The following is a 15,736-nucleotide window of genomic DNA, read 5'->3' on the forward strand; positions in this document are numbered from 1 at the left end:
ATGGCCCTGCATGCAATTTCCCCACCCAGATGTGGCCCTCAGGCCAAAAAGTTTGCCCACCCCTGTATTAGTCCCTCTAGACATAGCATCACACTAGGAGCTCGTATTCAATTCATTATCTAACAAGACTCTAAGTCCTTTTCAGAATCACTGCTTTCCAGAATACAGTCCCATATCCTGTAAATATGATTTTCATTCTTTGTGACTTGATGTGATCTTGCATTTGGCTACATTAAAACACACTGTTTGTGCCCATCTTATCAATCAATCAATCAGTCCAGATTGCTCAGTATTAGTGATCTTGCCTGTCATTTTTTACCTCAAAGAAGGTATCCTGCAAACTCTAAGGCAGGTGTAAGGTTTCCCACCACCTGAGGTAATCCAGTAGTAGGAGAGGGTCACAGTCCATGATGGGCAACGAGGGTGTAATGAGTTAAAAAAAGATGTGGACTGACCACCACTGAGTTTGGCCAATTTGTGGCTGCCAAAAAGGTCCCTTGGGACTGTGGATGGCTTCTATAATTTGCACAAAGCTATCATATGACTTATTTAGCCAGGGACTGGATCAGGTATGGTTGGTTCCAGGAATGGGGGAACAAAAAGGTGACAAAGTCAACTTCGCTTCTCTCTGCTCTGACGCAAAGCACAGCTCAATTGCATTAGAAAATCTGTCCCTTACTCAGGCTTTAGTTTTGAGGGTTTTATACTTCATAGCATTCCAGTCCAGCTTTGTGTTGGATTTACAACAGTATGCCTGTGGTGTCCAAACAAGAGCTTTGAGGCAATCTATGTTCCTTCAATGCTCACAATGTTAGCAGCTATATCTAGCAGTACTGTGGTTGACTTCAAAGCAGACAACTCAACATACACGGTAGTCAGTCTTTGACATTGGTTTGGTGTGCTGACATGGTATGAAGATACTACGTGGTTTTCCTCTCTCCTTAGAAGCCACACTTAGAAGTAAGGCAGTGGTGCACGGAGGGAAGAGTTGAACCAGCTGAGAAATAAGTGCCATGTGACAAAACAAAGAAATTCAGCATTAAATAGTATTAAGATCCTCTAATAAAAAGTGTGGCACAGTGGTGCCCTAACTCGGTTGCCAGTGAGAACAGTCCTAGCACTGGAGTACTAAGAAATACAAGTAAAAGAAAATACCATAGAAGTACTGAGGTACTAGTCACTAACTGTGCCAAGAAAAGCACAGAAACAAAACTGTTTGCACTACAATACAAAGGCAAGTGCTGGATTAAGGTTAAGGCTTTGAGGAAAAAATAACTGGAATATTTAGATTTATTAAATTTAACATATTCAACTTATACATGCAAGGGGAGGTGTGCAATGGCCAGTTTAGGGCATGGCTCATGCTTTCCCTGTTACCACTACTCTCAGGAATGAAAATAACCTTAAGCGATAGGAGAGTTCCACCAGTCTGGCATGAAGAACTGAGTGAGACCCCAACACAGGAGGTAACTTCAGAGAAGAAAGATGTTCATATGGATCTGTATATAGTGGTCATTCAGAGACATTGATCAATGGGGCAGGAAGGACATAATTAGATCCTAAGTAAAGGATCCTCTAACTTTCTTACCCTTTTTCAAGAAGAATTTGTACAATCTCAAAGTGTCCATTTCTGGCAGCATACATCAAGGCTGTCCAACCATTCTCAGCAGCTTCATTGATAAGGGATGGAGAATGATTGCATAGCGCTGTCAATCTGATCTTGTCTCCAGTAGCAGCAAAACTGTGCAGCTGAGAAATCATTTGGTGCGTGGGGTTCCTTTCAGTGTTTGTCATTGTCTCAGCTATGTTAAAAAAAACAGAAATATGTCTGAACAAAATTTGGATTTTATATTATTTAAAAAAGAAAGGATAAAGAAAAAATATAATTTGTAGAACAACAAAACTCACCCACAATTATCACCAGGAAAAATGATACAATCGTAACAATGTCACGTGTAGTGTGAAATTTAAGAAAATCAATTAAATTCAATGTTGATAAATGTCAAGTAATGTACACTAGAAAATATATTCCAAACATACAAAATAATGGGGCCCAAATTAGCTGTTACAGCTGAAGAAAGAGATCTTGGAGTCATTGTGGATAATTCTCCGAAAACCTCTGCTCAACATGCAGCAGCAAGTCAAAAAAGCTAACAGAATGTTAAGAACCATTAGGAAAGGGATAGATAATAGAGTAAATATCATAACACCACTATATAAATCCATGGTACGCCCACACTTTGAATACTGCATAAGTTCTGGTTGCCTCATTTCAAAAAAGATATATTAGTATTGGAAAATATACACAGAAGGGCAACAAAAATGATCGGGGGGTATGCAATAGCTTCCATTTGAGGCGAGATTAACAAGACTGGACCTGTTCATTTTAGAAGAGATGACTAAGTGGGGATATGATAGAGGTCTATAAAATTCTGAATGGTGTGGAGACAGTGAATATGGAAGTGTTATTTACTCCTTCATATAACACAAGAACTAAGGGTAACCCAATGAAATTAATAGGCAGCACGTTTAAAACAAACATAAAGAAGTACTTCTTCATACAACCCAGGCAACCTGTGGAGCTCACTGCCAGGGGATGTTGTGAAGGCCAAAAGTATAACTAGTTCAAAAAAGAATTAGGTAAGGAGGAGGACAGATCCATCAACGGCTATTATCCATGATGGTCAGGTCAGGGATGCAACCTCATGCTCTGGGTGTCCCTAAGCCTCTGACTGCCAGAAGTTAGGACTGGATGACATGGGATGGATCACTTGATAAATTGCCCTGTTCTACTCATACCCTCTGAAGCATCTGGCACCGGCCACTGTTGAAAGACAGGATACTGTGCTAGATTGACCACTGGTCTGACCAAGTACGGCCATTAATTTCTAATGAAATTGTCATCACCAAGCAAGTTTCTTTATATCAAAACTCACATGACAAAATATCTTTCCTTACACATTTTCCTCCACGAAAGAAAACTAACTTTACGAGAGGCTTGAAGATACAGTGAATTGAAGGTAAACACAGGTGCTCAAGTAACAACAGACACCATCAAATACTTCGTAACTGTCTTGGAAGCTGAGACAGAAGACACAGTACTGAAGGGCCCCAGCCAGGAGTGACACCCCTGCTGGCACCACAGTCCCAGCAGCTGAGGTGGGAGGAGAGTCGGCTGTGGACTTGACCCCCTTCCCCCCCACAATCAGGCTATGAACGTCTGGCGTGGCCAAAGGAGCTGGCCCATGCAGCCAGGGCTGCGGACAGCTCTGCTGGCGGGGGAAGCAGGGCAGTTTGAGGTGGAGGGGGTATCCCAGGAGCCATACAGGAAGTGGGGGAAATGAGGGAGGGGTCTGGGGACTCACATGCACGGATGGTCATGGAAATGGAACCATTTCACTCAGAGGTGGTCCCCTTTATTTAGATGGTCAGAAAGGCACACTGACAGGTCAGTTTGGAAGCTTGCACAATCATTGCCTCGTTCTGAATATGCAGGACTTTCAAAGCACTAAATAGCTAATCCAGCAACTCTCACCAGTACTAAATTTATTATATATATAGTTTTATAGCCCCAAGAAAAAAAATAAAGTTTCAGCCTCAGATTTACCAATAAGGAATCTAGATTCTCTATATGTTAAATGAAAACAATAAAGTTCAGAATTGCATGTGGTCTCTAGTGTATATATATATGAAAATATATTTTAAGAAATACTTTAATTGCCATGTTAAAAGGCTCAATTCAATGACAGGCCACAGAGGATGCATCCTCCTGGATACCAATTGTGAAGTATAATGGAATAATACTAATAGGTTTAGCAGATAAAATAAAAAAAGAACAAGTTAAAAATCACTTAGAAAAGTTAGATGCCTGCAGGTCACCAGGGCCTGATGAAATGCATCCCATAATACTCAAGGAGCTAATAGAGGAGGTATCTGAGCCTCTAGCTATTATCTTTGGAAAATCATGGGAGACGGGAGAGATTCCAGAAGACTGGAAAAGGGCAAATATAGTGCCCATCTATAAAAAGGGAAATAAAAACAACCCAGGAAACTACAGAGCAGTTAGTTTAACTTCTGTGCCAGGGAAGATAATGGAGCAAGTAATTAAGGAAATCATCTGCAAACACTTGGAAGGTGGTAAGGTGATAGTGAATAGCCAGCATGGATTTGTAAAGAACAAATTGTGTCAAACCAATCTGATAGCTTTCTTTGATAGGATAACAAGTCTTGTGGATAAGGGAGAAGCTGTGGATGTGGTATACCTAGATTTTAGTAAGGCATTTGATACAGTCTCGCATGATATTCTTATCGATAAACTAGGCAAATACAATTTAGATGGGGCTACTATAAGGTGGGTGCATAACTGGCTGGATAACCGTACTCAGAGAGTTATTAATGGTTCAAAATCCTGCTGGAAAGGCATAACAAGTGGGGTTCCGCAGGGGTCTGTTTTGGGACCGGCTCTGTTCAATATCTTCATTAACGACTTAGATATTGGCATAGAAAGTATGCTTATTAGGTTTGCAGATGATACCAAACTAGGAGGGATTGCAACTGCTTTGGAGGACAGGGTCATAATTCAAAACGATCTGGACAATTTGGAGAAATGGTCTGAGTTAAACAGGATGAAGTTTAACAAAGACAAATGCAAAGTGCTCCACTTAGGAAGGAAAAATCAGTTTCACACATACAGAATGGGAAGAGACTGTCTAGGAAGGAGTACGGCAGAAAGGGATCTAGGGGTTATAGTGGACCACAAGCTAAATATGAGTTAACAGTGTGATGCTGTTGCAAAAAAAGCAAACATGATTCTGGGATGTATTAACAGGTATGTTGTGAGCAAGACACGAGAAGTCATTCTTCCGCTCTACTCTGCACTGGTTAGGTCTCAACTGGAGTATTGTGTCCAGTTCTGGGCACCGCATTTCAAGAAAGATGTGGAGAAATTGGAGAGGGTCCAGAGAAGAGCAACAAAAATGATTAAAGGTCTTGAGAAGATGACCTGTGAAGGAAGGCTGAAAGAATTGGGTTTGTTTAGTTTGGAAAAGAGAAGACTGAGAGGGGACATGATAGCAGTTTTCAGGTATCTAAAAGGGTGTCATAAGGAGGAGGGAGAAAACTTGTTCACCTTAGCCTCTAAGGATAGAACAAGAAGCAATGGGCTTAAACTGCAGCAAGGGAGGTTTAGGTTGGACATTAGGAAAAAGTTCCTGTCAGGGTGGTTAAACACTGGAATAAATTGCCTAGGGAGATTGTGGAATCTCCATCTCTGGAGATATTTAAGAGTAGGTTAGATAAATGTCTATTAGGGATGGTCTAGACAGTATTTGGTCCTGCCATGAGGGCAGGGGACTGGACTCGATGACCTCTCGAGATCCCTTCCAGTCCTAGAATCTATAAAAATAAACCACCCTGGACCAAGGCTTAGAATCAAAGGACTGGAAGGGACCTCAAGAGGTCATCGAGTCCAGTCTGCTTCACAAACTGTGATGCTTACTAATTTCATTTTGCTAGTGTGCCACACAATATGAAAAAAAAAAAAAAAAAGGAATACTCTCAGAAAAAATATACTTGAGATAAACTTTTTACCAAGTCTAAAAAATATATTTCAAAAACATTAAAGATGAAAATATTGACACATGTACTTTTCAGGAAAGAGAACAAAATCAAAATTGTGTATTGTGATCAATCTATGTGGTTTTTTAAAAACATTTCTGGGAACGTTTCTATAAAAACAATTTCTATTAAACTGTAGATTTCTCCCATTTTCACACCTTGCCAGCCATGTTGTACAGGCCAACGACATGGGAATAGAAGGTGCTAAACCCCCCAACCTTACTCTTAAAGAAGGAAGACAGGACTTGGGCTTCCTTCCATGAGGGATGGACAGAGCAGGTTGAGAACCACGGGGATAGAGTATCGGGGGTAGCCGTGTTAGTCTGTATCTACAAAAACAACAAGGACTCTGGTGGCATCATTTCCACCCCACCATCAACCTCAGCCTGGACCAGTCCACACAAGAGATCCACTTCCTGGACACTACAGTGCAAATAAGTGATGGTCACATAAACACCACCCTATACCGGAAACCTACTGACCGCTATACATACCTACATGCCTCCAGCTTCCATCCAAGACACATCACACGATCCATTGTCTACAGCCAAGCCCTAAGATACAACCGAATTTGCTCCAACCCCTCAGACAGAGACAAACACCTACAAGATCTTTATCAAGCATTCGTAAAACTACAATACCCACCTGGGGAAGTGAGGAAACAGATTGACAGAGCAAGATGGGTACCCAGAAATCACCTACTACAGGACAGGCCCAAGAAGGACAATAACAGAACATCACAGGCCATCACATACAACCCCCAGCTAAAACCTCTCCAGCGCATTATCCACGATCTACAACCTATCCTGGAAAATGATCCCTCACTCTCACAGACCTTGGGAGGCAGGCCAGTCCTCGCTTACAGACAACCCCCCAACCTGAAGCAAATACTCACCAGCAACTACACACCACACCACAGAAACACCAACTCAGGAACCAATCCCTGTAGCAAACCTCGTTGCCTACTCTGTCCCCATATCTACTCTGGCGACACCATCAGAGGACCCAACCACATCAGCCACACCATCAAGGGCTCATTCACCTGCACATCTACTAATGTTATATATGCCATCAAGTGCCAGCAATGCCCCTCTGCCATGTACATCGGCCAAACCGGACAGTCCCTCCGCAAAAGAATAAATGGACACAAATCGGACATCAGAAACGGTAACATACATAAGCCAGTAAGTGAACACTTCAATCTCCTTGGTCATTCTATTACAGATTTAAAAGTCACTATCATTGAACAAAAAAACTTCAGAAACAGACTTCAAAGAGAAACAGCAGAACTAAAATTCATTTGCAAATTTAACACCATTAATCTGGGCTTGAATAGGGACTGGGAGTGGCTGGCTCATTACAGAAGCAACTTTTCCTCTCCTGGAATTGACTCCTCCTCATCTATTATTGGGAGTGGACTACATCCACCCTGATTGAATTGGCCCTGTCAACACTGGTTCTCCACTTGCGAAGTAACTCCCTGCTCTCCATGTGTCAGTATATAATGCCTGCATCTGTAACTTTCACTCTACGCATCCGAAGAAGTGAGGTTTTTACCCACGAAAGCTTATGCCCAAATAAATCTGTTAGTCTTTAAGATGCCACCAGACTCCTTGTTGTTTTTACGGGGATAGAGTCTGTCCTGGTCTTTTTAAAGCTGCTCTGGACAGGTGACAGCCGCACCTCGCTGGCACCTGCGTGACAACCGGTTTTTCAACAGGGCAGGAAAACCCACGTGCCCGCGCTGCACCAGCCAGGTTTCCGTTAGGCAGTTTCTGGTCTGATAACCGCTAAGGTGGAACCGTCCGGCTACGAGCCCCCAGGAGCCTGAGGAGGGGGCGCGCCGGGCCTGCAGCGGCGCGAAGGGCCGCACTGCTGAGAGACGAGCGGCGGCTCACATGAAGGCGGGGCTGGGACGGTGGGAGCCTCAGTCCCCCCAGCACGGGCGGGAGAGCAGAGGGGCCGGTTCGGGGCGCTGGACAAACCCCGCTCCCCGGGGCGCTGCCGTTACCGTTATGGAGGAGACGGCCGCAGGCGGAAGAGAAACAAATCTCACCACCATCCGCTTCCGGTCGGGCAGAACAGAAGCGCCCGCACTTCCGGCGGCTCCCGCGTTGCATCCTGGGAACCGCAATTGGCTCCGGCTGGCTCGTTGCTTGCGCCCCGCGCGCCCGGTTGCCTAGCGGCGGCAGGCCCCGGGTCCGTTTCAGTCGCAGCTCGGGCGCCCCGAGCTTGGTTAGTGCAGGGCCCGGGTGCGGAAGCCTGGCTGCCCCGAGCCCGGTCCTCCCATGTGCCCTGCCAGCTGGCGAGAACACGCCGGCCGGGTGTCCATAGCGCCTGGCTCAACCCACGGGCTTCAGCTCTGTGCCTTGCTCCGCCCGCACTAGCAGGTGCTGGGCACTGGGGCCTGGGTCCGCACAGGAACTTAGAGGTTGCAACACTGAGCATTATGCTTAGAAAACATCAGAGGAACAGCCCTGTTAGCTGCAAAGCCTGAGTTGGGAGCCTCGGCTCCCCCCATACAATGAGTGGGGAGAGCTGGGCACCTAATTATTAGGGTTGCCAATTTTGTTTGGATGTATTCCTGGAGATTTAACCATGTGACATAATCTTTAATTCCTGGAGGGTTGGCAACCCTACTAAGAATGGGATTAACAGAAACCAGTATGCTAGGTGTGGAGCTGCCTCAACTAGCCAATGGGAGATGCTGACGAGAGGGGTGCGTAACAAGCCCTTCCTCTTGCACTGAGCTAGGCACCTAAGTTGCAGCTGGCAGGAGGTGCTTGTCTCTGCTAGTCACCCACAGACTGGGAACCCTTCTATTGAAGTCAGATGATTTAGGCACCTAAGGCATTTCTTGTGAGAATGAGATGCTTGCCTTGCTCCACACAAAATGGCTAGAGGCGTGAGGAGGTGATGCTGCTGCCCACCTTATAACTTTTAGACTAGTGATTAGAGCACTCCCCTGGGACCTGGGAGACCAGGTCAATTCTCCCTTGTCTTATGAGAAGAAAATAGGTAGGAAACTCCTCTTCTAATCCTAAAAGAGTGCTGTAACCACTGAGCTATGGATTATTCTGATGAGGCCCCCTCATTCTCTCCTGTTAAAACTGTTCCACTATGTACAAATAATGAAAAAGTCGCTGGTGCAGGAGGACTGGACCCTGCATCTCACACCTTGCAAGTGGTCATGCTAACCCCAAATGTACAGATTCATATTCTCTCTTTAATGACTCTCTTTGGCCTAATGACTCTTAAATATTTATCCCAGGAGCAACAGCTTCACCAGGAAAGTTTGAGAGCGCCCAACGTTAGAATAGCCATAGCTCCATGGTTAGAGTATTCACCTGAGAGGTGGAGAGAGAGCTCTTCAATTCCATCCTCCTATCAGTCAGAGAGGGAATTTGAACTCAGGTTTTTCTCATCCCAGATGACTGCTTTAACCACAAGGCTGAAAGTGGTAAGGTGGATACCATCTTCTCCTCTGGTTAGATTTTGAATGGGATCTGATCTGGTATGTGGCCCCTAAACATGCCAGCTGGATTGGGCCCCATGGATGAGACTCCTCTGCCTATTTTTCCTTGTCCCTGGATTGCAGTGGGACTTAATGGGGAGATAGGGATCCGGACACCTAGAGTGAGACAGCAGTGCACATGCTCAGGGGCAAATATGTAGGCACCTCGGGAATTTTTACAATGGAAATTTAGGTGCCAAGTGAGTTTAGGCACTTACAGGATTAGGTGGCAGCTGAGCAGGGATTTTGTCAATTGCAGTGGTGTCTAAAACTGATTTAGGCACCTTGCTTCACATTACAGAGGGCTAGATGTAAAAGCAAAGTTTATTCTTAAATAATACTGCTCTGTAATTAACTCAATTATGTCCAATTCTATGTGAATTATTTAAATAGTCAATGTTAATGGTTAAATGTTACATGCTTCATTATAAATGATTTAGTGAACATATTAAGTAGTTCAAAATTTATGTGTTTATTAAGTATTTACAAATGCCCTATAGGCTTTCAAGTCCCTGCGGAGTATATTTGGAAGTTGTGCATGGGTCTGACTTGCCCATTAGGGTCATTGATATATAAGCACCCAGGATGAAACTCCTCACAGAAAGAGCTGGAATGCCTTGCAATAAGTGCACTCAGTCAATAAGGGAATTGTGTGGGTTAAAGCACTCTCCTTTGTCAGACAGCTGAAGCTCTGAGTTCCTTTGTGTTGAAAAGCAGTTGTGCAAAAGGAGAGTAAGCACGTGACTGGGCCATACGGTCTTGATGAGCAGCCTTGAAATAAGGATTCTCCAGGTGTAAAACTCTCAGACTAAGGGTATGTCTACACTAGGAAATTAGGTTGAATTTATAGAAGTCGATCTTTAGAAAGTGATTTTATACAGTCGATTGTGTATGTCCCCACTAAGCGCAGTAGGTCGGCGGAGTGCATCCTCAGTACCGTGGCTAGCATCGACTCACGGAGTGGTGCACTGTGGGTAGCTATCCCACATCCCCGCTGCCCATTGGAATTCTTGGTTAAGCGCCCAATGCCTGATGGGGCAAAAATATTGTTGCGGGTTGTTTTGGGTACATGTCGTCAGTCTCCCCTCTCCCCCCTCCTTGAAAGCAACGGCAAACAATCATTCTGTGCCTTTTTTCCTGGGTTACCCATGTAGACGCCATAGCACTGCAAGCATGGAGCCCACTCAGCTCACCGCTGCTGTTGTGAGCATTGTAAACACCTCATGCGTTATCCTGCGGTATGTGCAGAACCTGGCTAGGAAACGCCAGCACGAAGACTATCGTGAGGAGGACATGGACACAGACGTTCCTGAAAGCACGGGATGTGGCAATGGGGACAGCATGGCGGCAGCTTGATACAGTGGAACGCCAATTCTGGGCCCGGCAAACAAGCACAGACTGGTGGGACCGCCTAGTGTTGCGAGTTTGGGATGATTCCCAGAAGCTGTGCAACTTTCGCATCCGTAAGGCCACTTTCATGGAACTGTGTGAGTTGCTTTCCCCCGCCCTGAAGTGCAGGAATATCAAGATGAGACCTGCCCTGACAGTTGAGAAGCGAGTGGCGATAGCCCTGTGGAAGCTTGCATCGCCTGACTGCTACCGATCAGTCGGGAATCAATTCGGAGTGGGCAAATCTACTGTGGGAGCTGCTGTGATCTAAGTAGCCAAGGCAATCACTAACCTTCTGCTAGCAAGGGTAGTGACTCTGGGAAATGTGCAGGTCATAGTGGATGGCTTTGCTGCAATGGGGTTCCCTAACTGTGGTGGGGCGAGAGACAGAATACATATCCCTACCTTGGCACTAACCACCTTGCCAACCAGTACATAAACCACAAGAGGTACTTTTCAATGGTGCTGTAAGCACTGGTGGATCATAAGGGACGTTTCTCTGACATCAACATGGCCAGGAAAAGTGCATGACGCTCGCATCTTTAGGAACTCCGGGCTGTTTGAGCAGCTGCAAGAAGGGACTTACTTCCCAGACCAGAAAATTACTGTTGGGGATGTTGAAATGCCAATAGTTATCCTTGGTGATCCAGCCTACCCCTTGCTCGTGAAGCCATACACAGGCAGCCTGGACAGTAGTAAGGAGCAGTTCAACTATAGGCTGAGCAAGTGCAGAATGGTGGTAGAATGTGCCTTTGGACCTTTAAAAGCTTGCTGGCGTGGTTTGCTGAGTAGGTTAGACCTTAGCACAACCAATATTCCCATTGTTATTGCTGCTTGTGGTGTGCTCCATAATATCTGAGAGAGTAAGGGGGAGATGTTTATGGCGGGGTGGGAGGTTGAGGCAAATCGCCTGGCGGCCAATTTTGAACAGCCAGACACCAGGGTGATTAGAAGAACACAGCTAGGCGTGCTGCACATCAGAGAAGCTTTGAAAACCAGTTTCATGACTGGCCAGGCTACGGTGTGACAGTTGTGTGTTTCTCCTTGATGCAAAACCTCCCCCTTTGTTGAATTTACTTCCCTGTAAGCCAATCCCCCTCCCCACTGGCAAAGGAAATAAAGTCCCTATTGATTTGAATCCATGCATTCTTTATTTATTAAAAAAAGTGAGATCACTGACAAGGTAGCCTGGGTGGGGTGGGGAAGGACAAGGCCACATTGCTTATTGTAGCCACACTACAAATCAAAACTGTTTGAATGACAGCCTTCTGTTGCTTGGGCCATCCTCTGGAGTGGAGTAGCTGGGTGCCCGGAGCCTCCCCCACCCCACATTCTTGGGCATCTGGGTGAGGAGAATATGGAACTTGGGGAGGAGGGCAGGAGGTTATACAATGGATGCAGCCGCAGTCTGTGCTCTTGTTGCCTTTCCTGCAGCTCCACCAGATGCCTGATCATGTCTGTTTGCTCCCCCATTAGCCTCAGGATCTGCTCCTGTGTGTTCTGATCACATTCACTGAATGCTTTCCTGGCCTCTGCCACCAAATGCCTCCATGCATTCAGCTGTGCCCTATCAGTGCAGGAGGACTGCGTGAGCTGGGAAAACGTCATCACGAGTGCATTTTTTTCTCCTAATTTGCGATAACCTCAGGGATGGAGATGATACAGGGAGCATAGAAACATTTGCACCTGCAGGGGGGATAAAAAGGGAGAGTAAAATTTAAGAAGTTACATTTCTGAGAACAAAAGGGAGACTCTTTCACAGTGAATCAAGCAATTCACAGAAGACAGCACATGTGCTTTAGGTACAAGGTCACATTTTGCCTTTTATATTGAGCGCCTGCCGGTATGGTGACACATCACACACAGCTGGGCAACAGAATTTGGTTTCCAGGTAGCCATGATAAGCCAAAGGGTACGCAGGGTTGGCTTCTTCTGCCTTCATAACATGTGGGAATGGTTTCAAACTGCAGTGCTCTCCTTTCCCATAGCAAGCAATGCCAGTTGGGTTTGCTGTTTAAAAGGAGGGGCTGCGGTTTTGGGTTGGATGTGCAGCACACCCCTCCCGCCACCGCGTGGCTATTCTCCGGGATGATCCCTTTTAGCCAAGTGCAAACAGCCCAGCATGAACGGGGTCCTTTTACTGTTCCCTTATAAAAATTCTCCTATTTTAACTAGGTGACCATGAATGAGATCACTCTCTTGAGGCTGACACAGAAAGATAAAGACCGAATGTTGCATGAATGCGACCAAAACCCAGGACCATTTGCTGCCATGCTTTGTGTTGCAATGATTCCAGACTACTTGTTACTGGCTTGGCATGGTAAAGTGTCCTACCGTGGAGGACAAAATAAGGCAGCCCTCCCCAGAAACCTTCTGCAAAGGCTTTCAGAGTACCTCCAGGAGAGCTTCATGGAGATGCCCCTGGAGGATTCCCGCTCCATCCCCAGACACGTTAACAGACTTTTCCAGTAGCTGTACTGGCTGCTAATGCATCCCAATTCTTCAGAGCAAATCAAACATTAAACACAATTGCTTTTAACCCCTGTAGTGTAGTTACAAATGTGCACTCACCAGAGGTGCCTTCTCCGCCTTCAGGGTCCGGGAACCCATCTTGGGAGGGTATTGGCTCCAGGGTGATGAAAAGGTCCTGGCTGCCGGGGAGAATGGATTCTCCGCTTGCCTGCTGCGCATTCTCTTCCTCATCCACAAAATCCTCCTCCATGTTGCGTGAAACTCCCCCCTTGCAGGTGTCCACAGACAGTCATGGGATACTGGTAGGGTCCCCCCTAGAATGGCATGCAGCTGATCATGGAAGCGGCATGTATGGGGCTCTGACCCGGAGTGACTGTTTGCCTCCTTTGTCTTGTGGTAGGTTTGCCTGAGCTCCTTAACTTTCATGCGGCACTGCTGCGTGTCCCTGTTTTAGCCTCTCTCCACCATGCCCTGTGCGATTTTGGCATATATATTAGCATTTCTTCTTTTTGATCAGAGTTCTGCCTGCACAGATTCTTCTCCCCATACAGCAATCAGATCCAGTGTCTCCCATTTGCTCCATGCTGGAGCTTGTTTGTGATTCTGGAGTACAGCAGTCGATTTTAAGAGCCCTTTAGGTCAATGGAACGGGGTTGGTTGTGTAGCCGCATTGCTTATAAAAATAGACCTAACGCGGCTAAGTTCGACCTAACCTCGTAGTGTAGACCAGGGCTAAGGTAGAAAGAGGATATTGTGCATTAGGCAGAGATATGGTTGATACCCCGGAGAGAAAGAGAGGTGCAAGACTTCTGGGCAAAAACGTGTTACCTGATGTTTCTACAGGATGGAGTTGCTGTGTGCTGTCTGTTACCACTACTGTTCAAGGGAACAGGACTTGTACACTTTATAAATAAAATTACATTATGAAAATATCTGACTCTGCATCACTGATTTATGGTCCAACCCAGAAACTGTTTTGCAAGGCACTGAATTCTGCTACTGGTCAGTAAAGTGGCATCAGTATCAAGCAAATACTATAGCTTGGAATATTAGGCACAGTTTAATAGGCTTTAAGTTGTTAATGTTCCTTTTGGCTATACCTTTATTATCCCACACACGTGGCAACTTGAAATAGCATTTGTGATGGGAGTATAGCTAAACGAACTCATACCTCAACACTCAATAACCTGTGAGAGACTACATTTCTCTTGCTCTTAAAATGGCTGATTTATGTTCTCTTAGGGTACAAACAAACACACAAAAATCACTCATGTCAATGGTAATTTTATCTGCGTCTTGAATTTATTTTACTATGTGTTTTAGGATTTTTCTTCTTGCATGTGCATGCTAATATACCTATATATGTTAAACTACCCCAGTATCAGTTTATTTCTGAATAAATACTTATAATTTGTTACTTTGGTTATGTCTACACTATGCAGCTTTTAGCGACATGGCTGTGTCGCTACAGCCGTGCTGCTAAAAGGCACACAGTGTAGCCACTGTCTGTCAGCAGAAGAGAGCTCTCCTCCTGACAAAAAACTTCCACCCCCAACAAGCGGCGTTTCCGCGTTTGCTTTGTCGGCAGGAGAGTGCTCTTCCCGACAAAGCGCTGTTCACACCAGCGCTTGTCATCAGCAAAACTTTTGTCTTTTGGGGGTGTGTGTGTTTTTTTTAACACTTCTGAAAGACAAAAGTTTTGTCGTTCAGTTGCCAGTTTAGACAAACTGCCTTAGTGCCATATTCTGGCCCCCTGGGCAAAGCCTTAATAAATAGGCTTCGGGCTATAGATCTGCGTAGAAGCTGCATCTATGAAATCCTCCTCGCAAAGGGTATGGAATGCTCCTCAGAATCTGCTAGGCCCCATGAACCTCCTCCCTGATTTATAAAGGTTGGGTCTGCAATTATATCTCCCACGGTCTACCTGAACTCCTCTATTCTGTCTTGCTGAAGAGAACTGCTGTGGAACAGTTCCCCTGAATGACCTCTCCATGGTCAAATCTCCTCCCCCCGTAGAAAGGAACTGTGGCAATTGTACAGTCATTAAGGGCCTTCCTTACTGATATAGGGGTAGGTAGCAGGATTTGGGTCTTAAATCATAAGCTTTTGGGGGGGGGGGCGGGGGGAGATTTTGCTGTTAGTTATGACCAGTATCTTAGCTGTTGTAAGATTCTATGTACCACAGTAATGCTATATAGATAATGATATTTCATTTTGTTGTGTATTTAATAAATTAGCCACCATGACACAGGAATGTGCCTGAAATGGAGCAAAATTAACATCACTTGAAAGATTTTTGTGGGCATGTTGAGGTTAATTGATACAATAAATTCATCATTGAGTTGTACACATTTCATGTCAGTTACTTGGCTTGATTTCTTCTTCTGAATATTTAGACTAAATAGCACTTCGGTGTCTTTATTGTATTTTAATCCATTTAGAGTAAAGTATTACAAAACTGACTGTAGCACTTCAGTTACCATATTCAAATTGAGTCACTATATTTAGTCCAAATACTTACCCATGTGAAGCTCTGATTCCCCACTTCTTTTTACATTTGACTCTCTTTGTTTATATTTGTATGAGTTTTAACGAGGGTTTAAAAATGTTATTTAATCATGTGTTTAGGCTTTAAAATAATAATTTTATTACTTTTATTAGATATGGACCTGAACAGGAAAATCAAAACTACCCACACACCCTAATGAATTTTTAGGGGAGGTCAGATTAAAATCTCTGGCTACA

At 44.9% G+C, this 15,736-nt stretch overlaps 1 protein-coding gene across 3 annotated transcripts in view; it reads right to left on the reverse strand.

Annotated features, from left to right (window-relative positions):
* The window catches only part of NUDT12 (nudix hydrolase 12), a 28,819-nt gene extending 21,128 nt beyond the window's left edge, over nucleotides 1–7,691 (reverse strand). For 2 of the 3 annotated variants that reach the window (XM_065406417.1, XM_065406415.1), the window contains exons 1-2: nucleotides 7,628–7,691; nucleotides 1,589–1,802 (exon numbers count right to left, since the gene is read on the reverse strand). In XM_065406417.1, coding sequence (XP_065262489.1) covers nucleotides 1,589–1,794 — 206 coding nt within the window. In that variant the 5' untranslated portion in view covers nucleotides 1,795–1,802; nucleotides 7,628–7,691. Of the gene's footprint in view, nucleotides 1–1,588; nucleotides 1,803–7,514; nucleotides 7,572–7,627 lie in introns of those variants that run through there. The other variant, XM_065406416.1, reaches the window with a different exon arrangement.
* Between the last annotated feature and the right edge of the window lie 8,045 nt (nucleotides 7,692–15,736).

This window comes from Emys orbicularis, chromosome 6 (assembly GCF_028017835.1).
Source record: "Emys orbicularis isolate rEmyOrb1 chromosome 6, rEmyOrb1.hap1, whole genome shotgun sequence".
Lineage (NCBI taxonomy): Eukaryota > Metazoa > Chordata > Testudines > Emydidae > Emys > Emys orbicularis.